Raw genomic sequence first — 25221 nt, 5'->3', positions numbered from 1 at the left:
ATAACTATGTCCTCCTTAAAACCATCAAAACTTTTGTCAAATATCTGTCAAATGATAAAGAACAAATATCTTTTAAAGTTTTTTCAAGGCAGAATGTATAAGAATGTACAAATTCTTTGAGCGCCCTTTTAATGTCTTGTGATGAACAAATAAGTCTATCTAAAATCAGTACTGCTAGCTAGTTTCCAGTGCTATTTTGTGGAAAATGGATCAGAACGTCATGACTTGGAGATGATGATAAAGTAGTGATAAAATTTCTGCATAAGGTGAGTCTTATTCTGAGTAAGAGCCTTCATCTGTTTTTCTGCAGCTAGCTGCAGTGCAAGCACTTTGCTAAGAAGCCATGGGCTGGAACATCTCTGATATCTTCCAGGGACATGGGAGGTTTTTGTGTTACTCTTTTCTCTTTGGAACATGTCAGGTTGAAGAGATACCTGCAGACACAGTAGGACAACTCACCTCTAGAAGTTACGGTGTTTCTCTTGAGAATTGAGGGCTCCTCCAGAAGATAAATGGCATGGTTTTTTGCCCTCTTAGTTCTCTCAATGCCTTTTTAAGCCTTCATTCCTAAATACCCAAAGACATCATATGAATGCATTAAGTGAGTTTACATGCCTGAGATTCTACTACCATACAAGCAGCAATCAACAACTGGAAGTCTATTTCCACCTTCCTGTCTTCAACAGGTGTCTTAGTGAAAAGTCTCTCGTTAAGATCTTTATAATTTACCTGAATATAAAACTCCAGTCTCTCTTGGATGCAAAATTTGATCTCTTCAAAAAGATGGTGTAAAAGGCAATATGAACATGATTGGCTCGCACAGTGATTTGGAATTCATGAGCATCCTTGAGGATACATAAACCCTGCTATTTGCCCACCTCTAGATCTGAGTTACTTCTTAGTTGTCAGAACAAATACTTCAGATCTATCATATAAGAACTTCTTTGACCTGAGAATGATTTCTGATCAAATGAGAGATGCAGAGAGTTGTCTGGGGGAATAAGATCTTGTGAATTATTAGATATTTTCAGGAGTCTGTATTTATTCTCTGTAGCACTGACAAGAAGATTAAACTGAATACTAAACAAGCATGTAGTTTTTTATTATATGATGGCTATTTAATTTTATTATATTTTCCTGGCTTCTGCAATCTTATGCCACACAAAAACTCTGATTATTTTTTTTTTACTGAATTGAGCTGTTACCATGTGTTCAGTGTTTTTAGTGGCCTTAAATAGTGTTTCCCTTGACAGTCTGTTTCCAGACTTTAAAAGTATGAAAGAAATCATTTTCCATGCCTCTCAAAAGCTCAGTGCACATATAGGAAGGTTGCACAGCTGTGTTCGCCCAAAAATACTCATTCCCCCCACCAAAGCACAACAAACATCATCAAGTGTTTAAATGCCTACAGTTACAGTCGAATTTTAGGAAGATTGGTGTCTGGTTAAAACCTCATTGCAAATGAGTCCTGAAAAGTCAAGATGTCACTTTTTACGCAAACGCAATTCCCTAATTTCTGATTATCGATTTGCTGAGCTAAATGAGTTAACTAAGGTGGCTGTTTTTTAGTGCACTTTTGGTATGCATCACAAGTACCTGCACTCTCCCAGAAACTCTATTGAAAGAAGTCACTCAGGGAGGTAGTGGGGCCAGCATACATGGGAACACCTTTTGTTGCACCGACACAGAGAAGGCAGTGCTGGGTTGGCAGCAGTATTCACAAATTGTTAGGACTATTTTTGAGCACAAGATGAGTGAGTTCACACTATCCAGATAGAGCAAGGCAAAGTGCAAACGTACCATTTACTGAAGCCGTTCAATTAAACAAAAGTCCCTACAAAGAAAATGGTTTTATAGCGTGTCATGAAAAAATACTTGCCTTTTACTTTAAAAAGAAAAAAGACTGTTTAAGGGGGGTGATTGTAGAGTATGTACCACTTCTAACAGATTTGCTGTGCAGAAGTACGTAAGTGTGACTGATGTAGAGGTACTTGTTTATTATAGAGCACATTTCAATGCAGTAATCATAAATATTGCTAAGGTTGTGCTCTGTTGAAATATGACCTACATACTCTTGATTGTTTGTGTTACGTGATTTGTCTGACACCCATTACATTCTGGGTAATGGCAGCCATTTGTTGCTGTGCACAGCAGGCTCTTTTGACAAAAGAAAATAGGCAGCAATAAAAAAGCTATAGTCTGAATTACATTCTGCACAGTGCTGCACTGCTGAGAGTTTGTGCAAGTGTGTTAACAATGCTCTGAACTGCCTCTTGTCAGCCTTCAGCCCGTAATGGCCATCTGTCCTTCCATAAATCTGTCAAAACCTGCTAAGTTCAAGAGAGCACAGAATATACCTTGTACTGTCAACGCTAAAATGTACACTTTTGCAGAGAAATTGGTGTGTATGAAATAAAGGTTATCGAATACTGTAACACTTGATTTAGGAGCATGGCCTGAAGTGAAGATTAGCAGTGATTAGTGTAACGATGAGCAGAAGTGACACCAGTGAGCAAGTGTGCAGCCTTACCATTTTCTCAAAGTTCACATTTTGGGCACTGGTCATGGGATGTGCTGAAAGCAGACTCTATAGCACCGACTTAAACAAGAACCAATTCAAAACCTTACTCCCCCTTCATCCCCCAGTGGAAGTTTGTTCAAAAGTTAACTGAACATTTTTCAACTTGTATCTGTTTATACTTGCTTGTGCGCTTCCTGCTTCTGCTGAAAACCAGGAAAAGAGCCAAAATGCCACGAGGAAGTCCTTTCTTAGGATGTCCCCAGCACAATTTTGCCAGCAAAAGAAGTGCCAGTAAATTTGGCTCAGTCTGTACTTTTGGAAGGATTTTTTTGTTGTTATTTTTTCCCCTCCCATCTAAAGACTGTTGGACTCCTCATTGAGCTTCTGGAAACTGTTATGTTCTGAGTGTTATTTGCTTTCTGTCAGGGCTATCTTTAAAGAAATGGGAATGGAAACAATATTTTGTTTTGAATATTAGATTATGTCCTGGGTTTCTTTTACTGAAATTTTCATGTGTGCAGATATTTGAGACATTTACTGTGGAGTGGTTGAATTTTATAAGGATGGGCTGGAATTAATATTGTCCTACTTCATTCTTTCTTTAAAAACACTTCTGAAAATTCAGTAACTAACCCCAGGTCATTTCTGGGGCTATACTATTTCATAACTAAAAGTGCTGATTCTTGGTTGGTTTGTTTTATTTTGTTTTTTATTTAGAAAACAATCCTTACTTACTCAAATATTGAATGTCACTTTAGATTTTTAACCCAGAAATGATTACTGAAGAATTTGGAAGAGGCTTGATCATTTTGCTGGAAATTTGTTTGGGAAACAGAAATATTTGTTAGTAAGGAGGTAGATAAGGTGTGAAGTCTATGCTGCTGAATTAGATGAATTTTTGGGAAGGAAATGAAAATTGAGGACAAATTAGAGGAAATAGTTGATGACTTAGCACAAAACCTTTTCAATTTTAAATTCATATTTGGGATAACTAGACTTGCAGTACCTTTGCTTCAATTTCTCTGACTTTGGTGGCGTTAGGCAAAGTCTTTACATAACCATGTAACCATTTTTTCCAAGTGCTCAGACAAAATTAGTCTTCTTTCTCACAACTACTACTCATGTCTTAGTACTCATATCGGGTGTTTGGTTTTTTTTCTGAAACAAATTCATTGCAGACAATGCAGTGGGACTCCCAGTCTCCATTTCTGATCCTTAGGGAGCACTATGCATTGATGAATGTTTTTTTTTCTCTACAGCAAAACACTATAAAATATGTTCCATTTGCATTGATCTGCTGAGCTCCATTGTATGGTTAAAAAGACAAAACTCTGCAGCCATGTTTGAAACATTCATTTCTTGGAAGTGTCTGCACTCTTTTCATTCTTGCTGTGAAAGTCATGGAAAGCTCATTGCTTGGGCTAGAAAAGGAAATCTTGGACAGCATTGTTCAGTGTACTGTTATTTTGCACAGGGTTATTCTTTATATAGTCTGAAGAACTTCTGTGATTTAAACATGAATTATTGTAAGGTGTTGCTTTGGTTTGGAGGTTTTACTAGAATGGGCTGCAGTCCTTCCTGCAATTTCATCTCACTGTAGTGATGTAATGTACTAGAGTTGTGTGAAAAATCCTGGTAGCTAGTGATATTGTTAATCTTGAAATTCTTATCAGTTTCATATCTACTCCTTATTTCATGACTTCCACTAATATTTTGTTCTAGATGCAATGGTTCATTACAATTGTACTAGCCTCATTGTTCACTTAGGTTTCAGTTGCAGAACTACATTTCAGGCAAAATGTATTAGTTTTACAAGAATGTATTATACATACATTAGCAATGGTTTACTAAGTTAATGAACTGTGTAGACAAAGAGTCATTGCAGTCAAGTTGCAGAGTTGCTGTACTTCCTTACATTCAAGTTTTGTGTACTGCACAAGTTGCTTTGGTAGTGCTCATTTATTTTTCTTGGACTTCCTTTCATTCAGGTTTTTGTCTGCTAATTTCCTTAGATGTTTGACTGTGCCAGTCCTTTACTTTTCATTTTTGTATCAAAATCTTTTTGATTTTTATCAGAAAAGTCTTTTGATTTTTATCTCTTGATCTTTTCTATCAGAGTCTGCAGAGAGGCGGGTATCATAAAAGAAGAGGAGGGGCAGAAAGGATGTTGAAGATTAATGGCCATGCATTAGTACTGTTGCTATTGTTGTCACCAGAACTTTGGTGTCTCAAACCCTAAACACTCTAATTTCCAGATGAATTAAATTAAATTGATGTAGAATGAGTCTTGTTTTTTTTTATCTATTTTAAAGAAGCATGTGTGTCTTCACTAAAATTTGTCTGCTTAAAAATCTGTTCCTCCTTTTTTTCTTTCAGGCCTAACTCCACCTACGACCCCTCCTCATAAAGCCAACCAGGATAATCCTTTCAGGACTTCACCTAAGCCGAAGTCATCATGCAAGACTGTTGCACCACCTTCAAAAAAGCCCCGTTATAGTGAGTCTTCCAGTTCTCAAGGAAACAACCCAGTCAAGAAGGGTCCAGAACAGACTGAGCTGTATGCACAGCTTAGCAAGACTACAGCACTGTCCAGTGGACATGAGGAGAGAAAGACAAAACGGCCCAGTTTGCGGCTGTTTGGTGACCATGACTACTGTCAATCTGTGAATTCAAAGTCGGAAATACACATTAAAATATCCCAGGAACTTCAGGACTCCAGACAACTAGAATTTAAGGATTCTTCACCTGGGTGGCAGTGTCAGATTTGTTCTTCTTTAGGACAAGACCAGTATTTCAAGAAAGAGACTTTACAGACAAGTAAGCAGGGATCCCAAGGTAATAACAGAAAACAGCTCCAAGACCAAGAAATTCGGGCTGAACTTAATAAGCATTTTGGTCACCCCAGCCAAGCTGTTTTTGATGAAGAAGCAGATAAGACCGGTGAACTAAGGGACAGTGATTACAGTAATGAACAATTTTCCAAACTACCTATGTTTATAAATTCAGGACTAGCAATGGATGGTCTCTTTGATGACAGTGAAGATGAAAGTGATAAACTATGCTACCCTTGGGATGGGACACAAGCCTATTCATTATTTGACGTATCGCCTTCTTGCTCTTCTTTTAACTCTCCATGCAGAGATTCAGTATCTCCACCCAAATCCTTATTTTCTCAAAGATCCCAAAGGACACGCTCTAGATCAAGGTCCTTTCCTCAACGCAGGTCCTGTTCCCGTTCTCCATATTCCCGATCGAGATCAAGGTCACCCTGCAGTAGATCCTCTTCAAGGTACAGTGAGCAATTTCATACATCAGCATTGTTGGTAATAAGAAGGAAAACAGCAAAAGCACAGAGTGTCTTGAAGGAAATAAACAATTTAAAAAAAAAAAAAAAACAAAAAAAAACCAGAACCCATGATCCAGTGCAATTGTTTTTATTGCCCCAATCTGATTAGCTCTGAAGGTTACAGGATTGCTGCGGAAACATTTGTTGCCATTATCCTTTAAATTTGCCAAGTTTACACTTTCTGAGTGGAGCCAGTCAGGTCAGAGGCAGAGCAATTGGAGAGATACACACAACTAACCTTTCCCATTATCTGCAAGCTGCCCGGTGCCAATCTAGCTGCAGTCCCTATCAGATGAAGTTGACAGTGGCTGACTCTCTGCTCTCTGTTAGCCTCAATAAGAAACATTATAGGAGGGGGGCAAAATCACTTGAGGCCCCTTAGTTGACTAGGAGATCGCAAACTGTCACTGGAAAATTTCACTGGTAGCTTAGAAGAAATTGTAAGGTCAGGTTAAGAGGTAGCTCAGGAGAAAATGGTGTCAATAGATTCAAAGTGAATGACAGAGGTGAATGGTTTTAGTTTTTTCTTCTTTCCTGCAGATCTTGCCACTGTTACGAGTCCAGCCACTGTAGACACCAAGCACACCGAAGTTCTCCCTCACGTGCAAGGTCGCGATCCAGATCACCGTACAGTCGCAGACCCAGGTAGTGCATTTTGTGTGCATTTAGTGTGCTTTTCAGCTGGTTCTGAAGAGATAATAAAGCATTCCAGAAACTGTACTACTAAATTTACATTAAGAAATGCAGGTGCTTGATTTAATGACTAAGTTATGTTTCCTAGATATGACAGCTATGAGGAATATCAGCATGAAAGGCTGAAGAGGGAAGAATACCGCAAAGAGTATGAAAAACGGGAATCTGAAAGGGCCAAACAAAGGGAGAGACAGAGGCAGAAAGCAATTGTAAGCACTGTGAAGATAACTTTCATTTTGAAATAGGTTTCTGTTTCTTTTGGTAGATTTCTAAAACTCGGAATGAGATTCTATTTTATTTCTTCTTCGTAATGGAACAAACAAAATGCAAATATCTGTCTATGTGCATTTCTTTGTATTTAGAATTTTAGGCAAATATGTGTTTTCATAACAATTTGTGTTTTGATTGTACAGCACTAATTTTTTCAGCTTCTTTAAATTGCAACTCTCCAGGTCAGTCAACAGAAAACAAACAAACAAACAAACAAAAAACAGAAAAAAAAAAAAAGATTTTCTAGGAAAAGGCTTCATCCCAGACAGCAAAGAATTAAAAGTGACCCAGTCTATTCCTTATAGTGATCTATCAGTGAACCCACAGTTTTTACTGTATATCACCTTCCAGGATGCCAATAGTCAAGTCTAGTTTCAGTATTTCTCTTCCTCTGCAGAAGCAATGTAAGAAGCCAGTCAGCTTACATACTGGTCACTAGATGTTTCCAGTAGCTGTAATTATCTATACAGAGAGTACAGAATTTGAAACTGACATCCAGAGGCATGTCTTTTATTGTTTCTTTCTTGTCTATAACACAGTTTACTTTTAAGGTATTTTTAAGATTTTTTTAGCAAAACAGTCTGAAGACATGATGCAATTTAAAAATGTCATTTCACGCTGCCCCTTTCACAATGAACGTGTGTTACTTGATTAATTTGTTCATCTGACTGAAGTACCTGCAGCAAAGGAAATACCCATGAGGTGATCAGCAACTCCCTTGCCTGTAGTAGCAGCAGGACAGAAAAATGGCTGTTAAATAGACGTTTGGATTTTGCCCCCTTCTAGTTTCCCTGCATGATGGTTTTGATAAGTTGGGAAGCTGGGAGCTGCTGTAATTCTGGACTCCTGTTGTGATTGTTAAGCCTATCTGGTGGGCTCCCTTTACTGCTGCTCTGCACAAACTGGTGTGTACTGGGATGCTTACCTTCATTTCCACATTTTCCCTTAATGTTCTCTCCAAAGCTCACCAAAATGAGTAGATCTCTTTCCAATATGTTTAGTGAACTTTGTAGTAAAAAACTGTTACAGACTCTGTGGCATTTGTCCAAATACTTACACCCTCAAAACTACTTGTATGAAGATCAGCAGAGACTGGCATAGTCTGTGGCAATGAGAAGTTCTGGGAGGGAATATGCATCTTCAGTTTATGGATTTCATCTCTGTTGCTGTTCTTTGTGAGCTTGATAAATCATTTTGCTTTTCTCTGCATCAGGTGACCTCTGTACATAGTATAGGTGATACATAAATTTTGTAAAGCATGAGATTCAGAGCTATAGCATGTTCTGATCTGAAACTCAGGGAAGCTGTCAATGGTTTATGGGCAGGTCAGCACAGTTCGGTGGCTAATGGGGCAGGGGGGACTCATGGGACCACACCCCAGAAAAGGGGGAAAGGGTATGGAGATGGGCCTAAAAACAAAACAGCAGCAATGATCTGAGGAGAAACAGACTTATCTACTAAATATGATAGTGGAATGTAAGATAACAATACAATATAATTGGAATTGAGGCTAAGAAATAAAAAAAAAAAAGAGAGTGTGTCCAAAAACTGAAGGCTTTGCTCTAATGCTGAAGGCGAGATGGCTAGGGAGCACACACACTGCAGAGATGAGCAGAAAGGAAAAAGGGACCTCTCGTGACTTGCAAACAGTTTTATCTTTCCCTCTGAATGGAAAACAGAAACACAAAATCCTCTGGGGCATGTAGTTGTTCTTCTCTTCTGAGAACCAGGTACCCAGAAATATCAACAATCCATGGAACTGGAGTATTAACTCTTCATCTCTCAGTGCACTACGTAATGTTGTGATGTAGAATACTGATAACAAAAATCATAAAACCATGACAGAATGCAATGGAAGAATTTTGCATGGCTTCAGAATGGGCTATATTTAAGTCAACTGTTGGTGTTTTTCTTGCTTCCATCTGTTTAGAGATAATACTGACTTCTGGCAATCGTAACTTACATGGCTGTTCTTTCTTAGATCTAACATAAATTAGAGTTTTAAGTAGACCTCTGTCATGAAGGTATCTTGCTACTTCTCAATTACTGTATCTTATTGGTATAAAAACCTGAATCCTACTGTGAAGATAGAAAATTTGATTTAGTTTAAAATGAGGAAATGTTTGGCTACTAACTAATGAAGGGAAAAGGAGAAAGAGAAGATCCCTGAAAAGCTCTAGATGTGCTGCACCATCATTTCTTCCAAGTTAAGAAATTTAGTATTTTCTAATTCAAGGCCGAATTTATTTTCTCTTCTAAAGTGAGCACTGTCATGTTAATTAACTTCATTAATGAAATTGTGTATTAATAAACATAAATAAATTAGACCTGAAATGACTTAGTGAGATGACAAATCATATATTTATAAAATATCAATAAATAGAACATGGCAAAAATTTTAAAAGCAGTCATCCAAGAGCTGCAGGAAATGTAGCTGAAGTCATATTAACTCCTTTCTCCAAAGTCTACCAACACTTTCACTTTAAAAATCTGTGTTGAATCATGCCAGTTTAAGCCCTGTGCGAATCAGTGGGGGATAGGAGAAAGGGGAGCATTGAAAGGGAAACCTTGATCCCACAAAGTCAGTGATAAGGTGCATATTAACTGAACAAAGGTGCTATTTTTCGTCCAGCATTCTCTGTTCCCTTTCTTATTGATTTTGGATTATGAGTCCTTTTGGATTATGAGTCTCTTATGTGTCACTCTTTTCTTTCCAAAAAGGCCCAACTCATTTACTGTTCAGTCATAAGAATCCTTTTTGTCTTTCCTTGAACTCTTTCTGTAAGTTCCATAAGTTTAGATTTCCATAAATTCTGCACTGGAGTCTATTTTCCTTTCTTTCTAGCTCATCCTCATGCTGCAAGAACTGGTTCAAGACAACATGCCTCCTAATTCTGTTGAAAGTGCAGCTCAAAGATTGAGCACTATTAGGGCCCCAGGTGCTGGCTACTCAGGGAAGGTAGCTTTTCTTCATGAAAAGCAGTGCTGAGGTCTCAGGGAGCTGGCTTTAGAAAAGATGCACAGAGGAAAGGGAACAGAAAGCATGACTCAACAAAAAGCCATCAGGTCTTACTGGTTCAATATCTGGAATTACTCTCATGTGACAACATGAGTGTAAATCCCAGGAAAAAGAGATGAGAAAAAAATAGGCATATTTTAATCTGTCAAAACCATATGTGTAGCAATGCTCTCTGATTGTGAAGCAGCTTGTATTTTGGCAGATGCAAAGACATATTTGTAGATTGCTGAAGAGGCTTGTTTTAGAAGCCTTTGCTCATGCTATGTGGCAAAGGTACATTTAAATGGCTACATGGTTAGTCTGCATGTGATGTATTGGCTGCAGTAGCTTCAGATCAACTGAAAGCCTGAGCTGGCATTTCTGTGTATGGGTTCCTGTCTAGATTTACAGCTATGGTGGCTTAACTTCAAAAAGTTCTCTGTTGTTTTTCTCTTTGCTTCTTTTCTGTCTTCCCTTCTCCGGTGACTGGAGATTCAGTGTCTTTTTCATGGAGTGGGATCTTTATTTTGAGCAGTCTCACACAAAAAATATAGACTACTGAGCTCACAAGTCATTTTTCAGTTAGAAAGTCAGGATATTTTTGTCATATTTGTATTCTTGGTTATGATGCCTTTTTTAATGGAATAAATTTTAGCAGAGTGTAGCTTGATCTTGATGTCACTTGTCCACAATTCATTTTAGAATGGGTCCTCATTGAACAGAAGGCCAGCCTGCCACCAAGACTCACTTAACTTAATAGTGCTCTCCAGACCATAGCAGAGACACATTCATTCATCATGAAGCTCCAGGAACAACTGCAGGACAGAACAGGCTACTGAGAGCTTTCTAGAAATTACAATCTAACCCCCAGCCAGGGCAGATTGCTCTGTTTTGCCAAGAAGACTGAGGACTGTTTTTTTCTCGTTGTACACCCCAGGCATTTCTTAGGCATGCAGGCTTTTCCTGCAGCAGCTTATTAAACCACATAGCAAATACCTTTCGGGGCATGGCTTCTACCTGAGTAGAAAATTAATATTAGCATTACTACTTTCATATGTAAGTGCTGACAGTCTGTATGAAACAAGCCCCTGTCCCAGAGAGCTTACAGATACAAGAAGATAAATGCACTGTGATGCCACTGCAACAGAAAAGAAACACATGGTTTCAAAGAAAATAAATTTCTCTACAACAGGAAGGCAGGAGAAAGGTGGTTTCCTAAATGAATGCTTGGGTTCTTTGAAGTCTGAAACCAGACACAGCCCATAATGGAGTAATTTCCCACAAATGAAGGAGCAAATGCATGTTGGTTGTTTAGTTTGGACTTTTTTTTTTGTGGTTGCTCATCTTGGTGGGCCTGATCCCAGGCATTATGCTTTTTCTGTACAATTTACTGAAAATATTTCAAACGGATTGTTTAAAATCTTGAGTTTTATTGATTCATCGCTATGTTTTCAGCAGTCACCCTGGAAGGCGGTAGAATTTTTTCAGCCCTCAGCCACACAACAAGATTTGAGAACATTGTGCAGTGTTCTTTTTAGTTCTTCATTTGTTGCGAGTCTTCCTTTTGCCATTCATACATGTCTACCAGGTCATAGTTAGCCTACAAGTCTTCTTTAATACAGAATCTACAGCAGTGTTTCTTACTATTGTTATGATGTCCGAATCTTACATTTTACTGGCTCTTGCATTCATAGCATTTCTATTTTTCAGACTCTGCCCAACCACTCTCATTGCTTTTTCGAAATGTTTTCTGGCCTTCAGTTCTAAGGATGAAGATCAAGTCACAAAACACTGGGCATGTAAGGCGTTACAGAAAGGGGCTTGTACCCAGCCAGCCACGTGTGCTGCAGGAAGCAGCAGAGCTTTGATAAGCTTAGAATCATGGAATCAGTAAGGTTGGAAAAGACCACTGAGATCATCTAGTCCATCTGTCAAACCATCATCACCTTGTTCACTAAACCATATCCCTTAGTGCCATGCTTATCCTTTTCTTGAAAACCTCTAGGGACAATGTCTTCATCACCTCCTGGGCAGCTTATTCCAATACCTCACTAGGAAGTTTTTTGTAATATCCAACCCAAACCTCCCCTGACACAACTTAAGGTCATTACTTCTTGTCCTGTCACTGTTCACCTGGGAGAAGAGGTCGACCCCCACCTCAGTACAACCTCCTTTCAGGTAGTTGTAGAGATTGATATGGTCTCCCCTGAGCCTCCTCTTTTCCAGACTAAACCATCCCTCTTCCCTCAGCCACACCTCCCAAGACTTGTGCTCCAGAGACCTCACCATCTTTAATACCCTTCTCTAGACATGCTTGTAGTGAAGGGCCCAAAACTGAACACAGCCTCGAGGTTGGGCCTCACCAGTGCTGAGTACAGAGGGGCAATCACCTCCCTGGTCCTGCTGGCTATACTGTTTCTAGTACAAGCCAGGATGCCATTGGCCTTCTTGGCCACATGGGCACACTGCTGGCTCATGTTCAGCTAACAGCTCCAGATCCTATTCCTCCATGCTGCTTGTGGTAGACCTCAACTTTATAATTTCTTCTCATTTTTAGCCTCATCTTCACATAGAGCATAGTTGAGCTCTTGGAGAGCTAGTTATGTACCACAGATGTGCAGACAAAAAATGGTAGGGGAAATGAGGACAGCAGCACCCCAGGGTGCAGTAAGGAGAGGCAGGCAAAGAAAACAAATGTTAGGTGAAGAAGCCAGGTACAAAAAAACATGTGAAAACTAATATGTCTGTTGGCCTGAGATTTAATCAAATTAAAGGTTAAGAACGAGGAAGGGGAAACAAAGTGAATTTTGTAGACAGCCTTTGCAAGACAAAAAGACCTTTAACATCAGAGATATTTTGGAGATGAGTGATAGTTTTATTGACACTTAAATTTGTGAAGGTATATCCTGGACCTATTTTCTCCAGTCATGCTAATGTTCTAGCACTTTAATTTGATACTTGAAATAGTGATTTTCAGTCTAAGATTCTCTGCCACATTTGCCTCTTCAATTGTTTTTACTGCCAGGAGGAAAGAGCAAGATTAAGAAGAAGGAAATTTAGACAAAGAAGACAGACGTACTGGGCTTGAGGAAGCTGTCTACACTCTTCTTTTTTTCTTTGTTTACTTGGTAAAACAATGAGCTATGTACACTTAAAAGCCAGGGGAGATTCAGGTTGGATATTAGGAGAAACTTGAATGGTCTGGCACTAGAACAGGCTGCCCAGGGAGGTGGTCACCATCCCTGGAGGCATTCAAGAAATGTGTAAATGTGGTACTAACAAACATGGTTTGGTAGGCAAAATTGTGGCAGGTGAAAAGTTGAACCAGATGAACTTATAAGTCTTTTCCAACCTTAATGATTCTATGATTCTGTGATTGTAAATCATCTGCATTTCTGAGAGGGAAATATGAACACAATTGTTTCTTTCAGGTTCATCTTCCCCCATTAAGTTGAAAACAAAGGCTTTTTTCCCTAGTTCTCTAAATTTCCAAGGCGTATATCATCTCCTCTTACAAGTGCAGTAAAAAGCATACTTAATATGCACATATGGACTTAAGCATGCGACGTGTTACAAAATAAGGGTCTTTAACATTTAGAGGTATGTTATAATCTTGTTAGGCTTGTATAACTCTTATTGTTAATGGGAGTAAAATGCAGGTGTCTTTTTAAATACAAATATTTCTTTCATAACCACTTTAAATAAGCCAAAGCTAAACAAGATAAAGACAGTGCTGTATGAATCCTGTGTTCCCCAGTACCTCATACCATCACAGCATTCTGCTTAAAAAAAATACTTGAACGAACATCTCCTCATGTACACACTAGAGGACATATGGTGCATTTCAGCTTTAAATTTGAATTTCCTTAATTTTGCAAGTTTAACTTACTCCCTTAATGATAGTTTAACAGGCGTTTCTTAGTTGTTCAGTTTTGTTTTATTACAGTTGTCTTAAAGGGATATTAGATATATGAAAGTTATTAGAAGGATAGAGGAAGTAAAAATTGCAAAGGCATGCACACAGACTTATGGGAGAGCATGCAGTAGTTACTTCCATCACTCTGCAATATAACAATCTCCGTGTCAGGGAGTGAAACATTATGTTTTTTCAGTCGAGATGTATTATCTCAGCTAAAGTATATTAAGCAGTCTGCTATGTTATGTTCTGCTCCATCTGGTCAGCCATTTAGGTTCAATAGCAAGTATCAATGGAATTGTTTCTTATCAAGTGCTTCAATGCAGTTAAATTCTTGATTTGGTAAAACAGTCTGAAAAAGTAATTACTGTGCATATGCAGATTTTCTTCTTTTTGAAGTTTATAGCACCCAGCCATACTGAAAGGAAGCAGAATGAGAATGGGGGAAATGGAAGAAATGCAGATTTCTGTTGCTTGCTGTCTATGTTTCCTAGTTCGTAGAAGGTCTACCCAGACTCCTGAATCAGGAGAGTAGGAGTAAGAAACAGCAACTGTCTGTAAAGTAACCCTTCTTCATAAATGTATGGCCATCTGTGAGCATGCTTACCCTTCTTTTAGCTGTGCTAACTTCTTTAGGCTTTATGCCTACTACAAAGAGCAAGAACAGCTTTTAAATGGTGAACTTTAGAGGGCATAACATTTAAAAGTGAAATTGTCTGTCCCAGCAGGGCAGTGGAGGACTATTAATCCTATCACCTTGGTTCCTTGGATAATCAATAGAAGCAGTAGTTTCAGGCATTTAAATGAGACAGTTACATGATCTCTTCAAGTAAGAAGAGCATATACATGCTTTGGAGGAGCAGTCAGGGTCTCCAGTTGGCCAACTAGGGATACAAAGGATCCAGAAAATTGCAGTGATCACTTTTTGTACTACACCTTAATGAGTAGGAGTTTTGTCCAAGAAGTGAGAGTAGTGGGAGCTGTTCTCTGGAGCTTTGGACTCATATCTTTAGTTTCTCTGGAGCATAGATGAACTGGACTTGAGCCCCTGAGATTTACGAGGCCAGGAAAAGTGTAAGCAAAAATAGTTGACTCAGTACGCTAGTGAGAAGTGTCTTCTGTTGGGAGGCAGGTACATTCGTTTCAACTTCCAGCTGCAAGAATTGTTCGTTTATTTCGCATTAAGCAGCTTCAGGGAGCAGTGTGCTGTCCTGGGAACAGGGAACCATGATTTTGCATACCCATGTGAAGAGGAGTTCTGATGGTCCCTTTATCTCAGATGAGTGCTCAAGCAAGTAAAGAAGCAGCATCAGGATAATTTCTGTTTCCACAAGCATTGTGGTCTGATCTCAGTCCTACTGTCTTATGAGTGCCAATTAGCTGTGGTCCAGAAATTACTGGTGTCTTATACCTGTCTAGGGACTCTCAGAAAACATACATTTTGTGCTATAGCTGAACTGTGTCACTGTAAGGTACCTTACTCTTCAAGCTAGGATGCTTCTGAGCAGGAATGCAAATTTGTATTTAGATCCCTAGAGCCTTCAGCGTGTTGAGGTGCCATTAGCCTTTAGGCACCTCCAGGTTAAGATAGTCAAGAATTCTCAGCAGTCAGTATAGCTCCTTTGGAATTCAGCACCTACATTCTATGCAAGTCTCAGGTGCCCAAGTTGATGGTTTAAACTGACATTGCTCCACTGACTGACAGATTTACACCAGCTAAGAATTTGATGGAGGTACAATTTATGGAACAGACACGTGGGTGTGTGCAAGGGCTGAGCAAGAGGCCAGTAGTTCTCCAGGCCAAAGGCAATCAGAGCATTGGGGCTTTCTAAAGCTACTACTTCTTTGCTCTGATTATTAAGGTCAGTGGTTTGAAGATCTCTTTTTCACTTTTTTTTTTGGTTGCAACTCACTGAATGACTTTGTCCCCAGTAAGGTGCTAATCCAGATATTCTTAAAGTGACTCTTGACAGGTTTTCCCTGTCTTTCTGTCATTCTCCTGAGCATTTTCACTCAGAAAGGAGCTGTATGACCATGACTCGATTATTTTTAAAGCGTCTCTGTTAGTTTGCGCCAAGTGTCAAAGGAACCTGCAAATGACCCCCTAATCTTTAAAATCAGGAAATTCTGTCATGTTCTTCTTCTTAGCAAACCCAAAGGCAGTGGTGACCACAGGAAATATTTTATTCTTCTCTCTTTCCTCCATTTATTTATTTCAATATTTATTTTAATAAAACTCATTTTCTGGACTCCTCACAGTCTTTCCTCTGTTTAAGGTATAGATTGTGATGGAACTGCTGATTGCAGAATGAGTCAGCTAATGAGTCATCTGAGTTTATAATGTTATGTCTATAATCCATTTTGTTATGTTTATGATACACTTACACACTTGCTGCATTATTTTATGCTGCTTCACATCTTAGTTCCCAGTGTTGTATAGCTAGTAAGAGAAAGGGGATTGGTCCTGGAGAATTTGTAGTCTTAAAGGGCAAGTCATGGGAAGATGGAAGGGAAAAAGATGCAATAAGATACAGAGGGAGTGGTCTGTCATTTTATATAGCAGAACAGTGACAGCACTCAATGAAACCTTCTGGGAGAAAATTACCCAAAAAATCTGGCATCGTTTAAATACCTTAAAGGCTTTCCAGGAGAGAATATTTCAATCATTAGCTGAATGCAGTAGATCTTCTGCAAGTGACTATTAGTATAAATATGCATCCTCTGCCTATCCGTGTGAATGTATCTGTATGCATGTATGTGTAGGGTCCTCTGTATTGCACATTTGGTAAAATCTTGTCCTGCTCTTTCTTAACAGGAAGAGCATCGTGTGATTTATGTGGGTAAAATCAGACCTGACACAACCCGAAAAGAACTGAGGGACCGGTTTGAAGTTTTTGGTGAAATAGAGGAGTGCGCAGTAAATTTGCGGGATGATGGGTAAGAACTTTTCAAACAAGCTCTTGTTTGAGAGCTGCCCTATGTAAAAAATTATGGCAGTAAGATTACTGGTATGGGAGTGTAAGTGTAAGTACTGTTACAGATGGCATGTTGAATTCAAAGCCATATTTATTTTCTTTCATCCTTATTTATTAATCTTGCTAGTTGAGATTTCCTGTCCCAGAAGTAAGTATTTAGCTGCATGACAGGATGATCAATGGATGCTGTACTTCTGGCATTTCCACTGCTGGATCTCTTGCAAGTTCTTGCTTTCAGGAAGGGGTTACACAAATGTGTGTTTACTCTTTTTAGCTTTTTTATTTTTCATGACTGTCTTTTTTAATTACAGAGACAGCTATGGTTTCATCACCTACCGCTACACTTGTGATGCCTTTGCTGCTCTTGAAAATGGATACACTTTACGCAGGTCAAATGAACCTGACTTTGAGCTGTACTTTTGTGGACGCAAGCAGTTTTGCAAGTCTAACTATGCAGACCTAGGTAGGTATCTTGCTCTCTGTGAATTAAAGTACATAACTGGAACCATGTTGTAACTCAGAAGAATTTAGTCTGCTTGTTTTTTGTGACCTGCTTCTGTTACTTGAATAGTCGGTGTGAGGGATTTAAAGAAGGTACTTTTTCACTTGCATGTTAAAGTCTACGAATCAGAGCTGTACACTGTATTAACTTTTTCAGATATTTCAGACTGTGAAAATTCTTTTAAAGCCCATCTCCATCACTAATAAAACAAATGCCCAGTATTCAATAGTACATAGCCATACTGAAATGATAGCACCCCAAAAACTTGTTCAATTCTTTACTGTTCATTGGTGTGCTCCTTTTCTCTAACACAATTTGATTATATGAACCATAAACAAAAAAACCAAAGTAGAAGCCTCATCCTCTCATCTTTCCCCCAGATTTGCTGTAATCTTATTTTGCTGTGAGTGTGTGATAGAATTTGTCAGAAATACTCCTTAAATGTGATTTGTAGTTTCTTAGGTTTGAAAGCTAGAGGGACTCATGACCAAATCTGACCTGTCCTATAGCAAAGGGCACAGATCTCAGCTGGTGGTTTTCACACTGTCCATCAGCATCTATGTGTGAATGTGTCTCCCTGCAAGGACTTCCACTGATGATGTGAGAGGCTCCAGCCAGTGGAGAGAATGGCAAATCTCTTGGTGTTGCTGTACCATTGGTGTGTGTCAGTGATAGCAGAATGATAACTCACCTGGATCTTCCCCAGTTCTGTTCTGGCATAAATGTAGGGTTCTGCCCTATGCTGTGGGTCAGAGTATGATGCTTCCCCTTGCGAGGATGTTTGGAAGTGTTAAAACTCTTATAGGAGGAGTACTGATGTACGTGCATAAAGTGTCCATGCAGATTTCCCAAACATCCTTTTAATATTATATTATATTATAATCTCACCTCTTATTTAATTACCTTTGAAAGCATTCATCAAATGTTAAAGCTTTCCTGATGCCTGTATAAATAGTCTAATGGTACGGGAGATGCTCTTACTGGATAAAATAGCAAGGGACAGTTTGCTGCTGAATCTATATTAGTCTGATACTGTGGAGTTATTTTTTATGAATAAATGACCACAGTCATTAAAATCCCTGCATAACCCTGTAACACAGTGCTAATGAAATCTTGTATCTACTGCCCTTGGCTTTGTACAATGCAGAAAGTGAATACAAATATATTTTCACTAACCAATTGATGTATTTTCGGAATTAATGATAAAGACGATACACATTGTTCACAATGAATATGCTATAATTCTCTTCAGTGGCTATACAGATAATATAAAGCTAAGAAAAGGCAGTTGACTTCTGGAGAGATATAAGGTAATGTTGAATATGTAAAAGGTAGCAAGGCATTTGTTGAAATGTGGGCTGATAAAAACAATATAAACGTTATAAGCAGATTGAAGTCTTAACTTGCTGTGACTTATCTTTGGTAGTGGAAGTGAAGGCCTCCTGTGTTTCAGAAAATCTAGGGTTTGAAGTAAGTTGTCTAAAGGGAACCCTCCTGGAACATTATTCATCGCTGAGAGTATTTCCTGGCAGAACTTGCCAGAGTGGGATTCACAGAGTATCTCTAAGCAGAGTATTTTCACTTTGTCCCGTTGACAGCTTGAGCCTCTCTACTTCAGACTGCATTCTCTGTATTTCAGTGTATCTGATATTGCTACACAGGCAGGATGAACTTGAAAATTCATGAGCTAGTACAAGGACAGGAAGAATTAATCAGCTTTGGGTTGAGTACAGAAGAAAGAAAACACTTGAAAATAGTAGTCAGAAGTTTAACACCTCTCCTCTGTGAGAAGATATTGTCTTAACAGGACTTGTAATGAACATTTAATTCACAGTATGTCTTATAGAGGTAAATGGGGAGTTCTGATTAATTCAACAGAAGAAATGGCAAGAAAATGGCACTCTCTGTGACATAGAAACCAGGGAGAGCCAGAGCTGAACAGGGATGACTCCAAAAGGAAATACAATTCTTGCAGTCGAGTCAGTAATTGCTGCAGTGGAACTGTATTGCCACAAAGTGATCCCTCCTTTGCTCTAGGAACAGAATGATGTCCTGGCAACTATTAGCACTGGAGCAGGTATTACATATCCCATCTAAAACACACATTCCACAGATGGTGAACTGCTGTTCTTGCTGTTACACTTATGTTACAAAGAGCTGAGGATGCCACCTGAGATTGCTTGTGCAGCAGCATGGAGACTCTGCTCTGAGCTGCTCATGTTCTGAACAAGCAAACCAAAACAGTCAGAGCAGAAAATAAGAGAGATTGAAGGAGGTGTGGTGTGGTGCATCAGGCCCTATGGCAGGTCAGCCCATGGCTGTGTCTCATGCATGCCTCTCTGCAGGCTGTGGTGGCTTTCACCACAGTCAGCTGCTATCACCTATCTCAGGAAAAGTAAGTTTGGGATATTAGACCTTACAAAACACAGCTGCAGAACCGTAATGCGTTTTTTGGTAGAACACATGTGATGGTTACATGGACTAGATGTGAACCCGGTGATCTGGAGACATCCCTTCCAACCTCAGCCATTCTATGACTACTTAGAGTCTTAGAGTGGCAGTGCTCAGTCTTTGGAGAAGCTCTTTGGAGTTTACCGGTTCAATACGTACACATTCATTTTATAGTTCACTCATTCTGCTGAAGACATACTATGCATTTTTTAAAGTCTTGTTCTTACAGAAAGCTCCATCCATGCTGAATGGATGGGTGATTTTTGTAGTGTTTGTTCATACTGCTGTACGAAGAAAAAGATGGAAGCGCTCACCAGCGCCTTGTGCCTGTTAACTGACCTTGCATCTCTTTGGGTTTCAGATTCAAACTCAGATGATTTTGATCCTGCTTCCACTAAAAGCAAGTATGACTCCATGGATTTTGATAGTTTACTTAAAGAGGCACAGCGGAGCCTGCGCAGGTAACATGTATCACACCCGAGGAAAACGGAGGGATGGCGAATACCTCACGGACATCACGTCCTTCAATAATGGACAATTAAAAGTCATACTTAGGAATTTCTCCTACTTTACACTCTCTGTTCAAAACCATGGTTTACATGAACACAGCTGCTCGAGGAGGGAGGAGGCAGAATGGCTTTCCAGCAAGCACACGCGTGTCCATGGGTGTCAGCTTTGCTTTCGCGGGTGACCGGTGGCGGGGCAGCCTGCGGTCCTCTCGTGACCGAGGGCAAACCACATGTCATGGCAGCAGTTCCACAGAGATACACTTACAACGTAGAACTTCAAAATGTGTACATAGTGCATTTTAACAAAACGAGAACAAAAGCAAAGCGGAAAAAGAACAAATTTGCGAACTATGGCTGCTGATGTCTGGGAATCAGACACTGCATTTTTTTTTTAAATGAAGCTTCTTCTCACAACAGAGTGATAAATGACAATCCAGAAGAAAACGCAGGTCCCACAAGCCTGCAATGTGTTTTAGTTTTAAGATCTTTCTTTTTTTTTTCTTGTTTTTTTTTTTCCTTGCAGAAGAGAAAATGAAAGGCTAAAGCTTCCCTAACATTTTGAAGTTTCGTCTTTTAATTCTGACACCCATGTAAATGTCTACAATGTTGATCTTCCACAGCAAAGTTTTCAAAGCCGTGTTAATGGTCAAATGTGCAGCTTGTTCAGCGATTTATTCTAATGAGCGGACGTGGTGTTACATTATTAATGAGAGTTGGATAGAACTATCTGGGTGTGAGCGCAGATAGTTTATTTGCTACGTTCTCTAAAGTAGTTGAGTATTTACAGATGTTAAATGGAGTATTTTTATTTATGTACATACTGTATGACAATGTTTTTTTTTTGTTACAGCTATGCACTGTAAATGCAGCCTTCTTTTCAAAAACTGCTGAATTTTTCTTAATCAAGAATACTCAAATGTAATTATATGAGGTGAAACAATTATTGTACACTAACATATGTAGAAAGCTGAACTTATGCTTATATATATTTGATTGTAAAAAAAAAAAAGAGAAAAGCGTGTGGGTGAGGACGTGCGAGTGTGTGTGTGTCTGACTGCAAAAACGCTTTACACACATTCATCCCTTCCTTGGTGAGCTTATGTAAGAATTTTGTCAACGATGATCCTAGCCCAAAAGGTGTTAACCACTTCTGCAGTATTTTTCCACATTTTTCTCATTGCTTGGTTTTTTTTTGCAGTTTTATACACTGAATTTGTTAGGGGAATGAAATTTTCTCATCTAAATTTTTCTAGGAGATATCATAATTTTATGTAAAGTCTCTCAAATGGGTAATCATTAAGAAATGTTTTTATTTTATGTATCAACAGTAGTTTTGGAACTAGAGATCAGAAATCTTTTTAAAATGCTATTTTGTTTTAATTTTTGTGATTTTAATTTGATAAAAATACGCTGAGGTACTCAGTACAGTATGATTTTTACAGTAATTCTGTGTCTAAACACTGTTCTCGAAGCCAGTAATCTTTTCATTGGCAGAGTTTAATGATGGTATTTATCTGTATTTTTTACAGTTATGCATCCTGTATAAATAATGATCCTTCATTCCTTTGTTTACTAAAGAGACATATTTATCAGTTATGATTATCCTATTTATTATAAATTATGAGATGACTAAAATAAGAAAAAGGCCAGTGGAAATTTTATACCTAGGATGCATGATGATTGTCAGTTTGGAGTAAGTGCTTTGTCTGAAAATTCAGCTTTTGCAGAAGCAGTGGTTTTTGTTGGTTTTTTTTTCTTTTTTTTCTTTTTTTTACTGTGCACTAGCATGGCCTCAGATGTGCCCATGACATTGTTGCTGATGACATTGCTTCTGCTAAATTAAATAGAAACTTCAGGAAAGTGAAAGGAAAAAAAACACAACCGTTAGCTACTACTATTCTGAGCATCAGAATTTCATCTGATCTTGGAGTCTCTAGACTGAATCAGCAAAGTTTGGAATTTGCTTGCGAATGTATAGATTTGGTATTCTATTACTGTTTGGCATTCATGACTCCTCTTAAAGGTATGGCACACCTAACTATTTAATCTCCTTTCCCACTCCCAATCTTAGAAAACTGATTCCGCCCCATGCCAGTGCAGTTGATTTTGATGGCTGCATTCATTTTATCACCAGCATATTGTGTTCTGAGAGATTCCACTATCTGTCCTGTTGGATGCTTGCTTGATTTTTCGGCTTCTTATTTCTCAGTAGATAGGTAGCAATAAAAATAAAAAAGAAAAAGGAAAAAAAAAAAAAGAACTTTTTCAGAGGTTCTGTGTTACAACCGTAACATTCTTTAATCTGCATAATTCTCGTTGTTGCTCTGTAGGTTAAAAATGCAGGTATTTTAACTTTGTGTGAATGCCAAACTAAAAGTTTACAGTTTTCCTTTCTGGATTTTGAGTATCTTCTGTTGTAAAGAAAAATATTAAAAGCAATAAATTATTTTTAAGAAATCAATATTTAGTAGATTATATTATGTGTTCAAGGACCAGATGCATTACCTATTTTGCCTTTGAATTTATGTGATTACATTTTAAATACATTTTCTTTTGCCCTATATTGCTGACATGAATAAATTGGTGTGGATTTGTTTTGGGGGGGAGAGGGAAGAGGGGAGCGTTGGTTATTTTTTTGCCAAGCAGGCAAAAAGTCATAGATCTTTTTTTTTTTTTTCACTGGCCTGGCAAGCATTCTTATCTTGAAGATGGCTTTCCTCTGTGGATTTACAGATTACATATAGAAATTAATGTAGAGCTAGGATTGCTGAATAAAGCTATTTGTATCCTTTGTAGACACTGTAGTAAATAACCCATCAAAATATAAACTCCGTTTTTCCTTTTTTTCCCCCTCCCAAGAACATTTCAAATTAGCACATGTGCCACATTGTCACTGGCGGCAAATTGCAGCATAGCTCTGTATGTCTTTGAGATGAAGATTGTACTGTTGCTTTCATGCTGTGGTAAGTACCACATCTGCAATACAGGTAACGGAATTGCTACTTAAAAACTATGGTCTTTTCTGGAGCTATAACAAAGTAATTCCTCCATAAGGTAAAATGATCCAAATCCAAACAGAGGGAGCCTAAAATTGTGGAAAAAATATCCATACTGAACTGCTCTGAAAATCAGTTGGGCTGCCATCACCAAGAGCAGCACTGAGAAGAAAGTTTGTGCCTCTGGGGTGTAATACTTGGGTCAGCTGGAAAAAAAAAAAAAAAAAACAACCCACCAACAAAATACATACCTTCTTATCCCTTTAGATATAAGCTTACAGTAGGTAATGATTATGTGTCCTTTTTGATGGCTGTAATGAGAACTTCAATCACTGTAGTATAAGATCTGATCTATAAATGACCTAGAATAGCCATGTAATATAATGTGATGATTCTAAATTTGTACCTATGTGACAGACATTTTCAATCATGTGAACCACTGACCTGATGGAGCTACAGTAAAATTTGTGCAGTAGGTGAACATGTATAGTTATTGGTTGGACTATGCTGAACAGGGAAAGCGAGCTATTAGTTAAGCCCACACTGGGCTGTTTTCCACCTGCCAATTCTACATGTACTTTTGTGGTTTAATTCATTGTATGAAAATTCCTGTGATTTTTTTTTTTTTTTTAATGTGCAGTACACATCAGCCTCACTGAGCAAATAAAGGGAAACGAATGTTTCAAATCCACTTCTGTTTCTCTTTTTTATCAAAAGTGACAGATTTCTCACCCAGCTGGTCATTGACTGGGTTTTCTATTGCTCTTCTTAATGGTCACAGCTGATTTCAAATAGCCCAGATCACACCTGCACCTCTGGCAGGGGGCAGAACCACTTGTTTTAATAATTGAGTAGCAGAAAGGTGATACCTGCTTTTTTCCCCATAAATGCTTGAGGCTGTTGAAGGGCTAACATAAATCTTCTGGGAAGACTTTTGAAAAATGCTCAGTGGAGAGTTATGAGTTACTGGCTCAAGTTATGAGAGGGTAGGTAATGAAAGGCCGTGCTTGGATCCAGATTGTGCAGGAAGGAGGGACTGACAAATCCAAAATGGTTGTTATCTTCCATTCTGAGATGACAAATACCTTTGCTAGGAAATGTTAACATCCTGACATTCAATTGACATCACCTTTCTCAGACAGGCTAGGAGGATCGGACAAGTAGATGGGATGACAAGCCAGGCTTTGTTGAATCCTTCCTGGACAATACAGTGTGCAGCATGGTGGCCTTCCATACCAGCATTGTCACTGGGATGGCAGCAACTCTGAGGAGAAGTGCAGTTAGTACTCAGCCCTTTCAGCTAAGCATGGATGAAAAGGAGAGGTAATTGGTGTGGTGTGGTGTGGTTTGGGCAGGTTTGTTCACAGGTAGCCAAAATACCACTGGAGGCCTATCCCATAGGCTGTCATACAAACTAGTATGACAGAGCTGACCGTGCCATGCTTTGGCTATGAGTACGCTCACCTTTGACAGCATGACCCAGAAAGGTACCTGTGCCCTGATCTGAGACACAGCCTAGCACAGCTGGTGTATTTTAGCTGAGAGGTTTTCTTGTGCTCTAGAGCAAAGCGTGCCATTGATTGCCAAGTATGATCTTGATGCAGGCAGCCCCTTGATTGGACGGAAGCTTGGGGCAATGTGTCTGTGGGGAGAGCAGGCCTTCCCTACCGTGCTTTGCTGCTGACCCTCAGTACTCCTCTAGCTGTGTCTTCCCTTCCCATACATTGTGTTTTTTCCCCCACTCTCTCTTCACTACCTCTTCCTTTGAGTCTGCCATCTCCTCCTCAAGGTTCATTGATTCCTGCAGCAGAGAGTGCAAAGTGGGAACTGTGGTGCTTACAGCTGGCATTTTCACCATTTATGGATCTGAAATGTTGTGCTTGGTGCTCACAGTGCTATCAGAGTGATGTTCTTTTCTGCATGTGATTTGCATTGTTGCCTTGCTGTTTCGGATCAAATTAATGCTCAAAGTGTAGCGGGATAAAATCCATCCCTGATGTACTTCATCAGTGTTGCTGGAGTTGCAAAAGGCATGAATTCAACC

General features: G+C 38.9%; 1 protein-coding gene across 5 annotated transcripts in view; it reads left to right on the top strand.

The window, feature by feature from the left end:
• Positions 1–23408, top strand: part of PPARGC1A (PPARG coactivator 1 alpha) — a 346224-nt gene extending 322816 nt beyond the window's left edge. For 4 of the 5 annotated variants that reach the window (XM_052682420.1, XM_052682423.1, XM_052682421.1 and 1 more), the window contains exons 8-13: positions 4898–5810; positions 6408–6512; positions 6649–6769; positions 16560–16681; positions 17031–17182; positions 20034–23408. In XM_052682420.1, coding sequence (XP_052538380.1) covers positions 4898–5810; positions 6408–6512; positions 6649–6769; positions 16560–16681; positions 17031–17182; positions 20034–20137 — 1517 coding nt within the window. In that variant the 3' untranslated portion in view covers positions 20138–23408. Of the gene's footprint in view, positions 1–4897; positions 5811–6407; positions 6513–6648; positions 6770–16559; positions 16682–17030; positions 17183–20033 lie in introns of those variants that run through there. The other variant, XR_008206611.1, reaches the window with a different exon arrangement.
• Positions 23409–25221: the final 1813 nt, after the last annotated feature.

Source organism: Tympanuchus pallidicinctus, unplaced genomic scaffold (assembly GCF_026119805.1).
Source record: "Tympanuchus pallidicinctus isolate F22 unplaced genomic scaffold, pur_lepc_1.0 scaffold2, whole genome shotgun sequence".
Classification (NCBI taxonomy): domain Eukaryota; kingdom Metazoa; phylum Chordata; class Aves; order Galliformes; family Phasianidae; genus Tympanuchus; species Tympanuchus pallidicinctus.
Note: the sequence above shows the minus strand (reverse complement) of the source record. Positions and strands in the feature narration are given on the sequence as shown.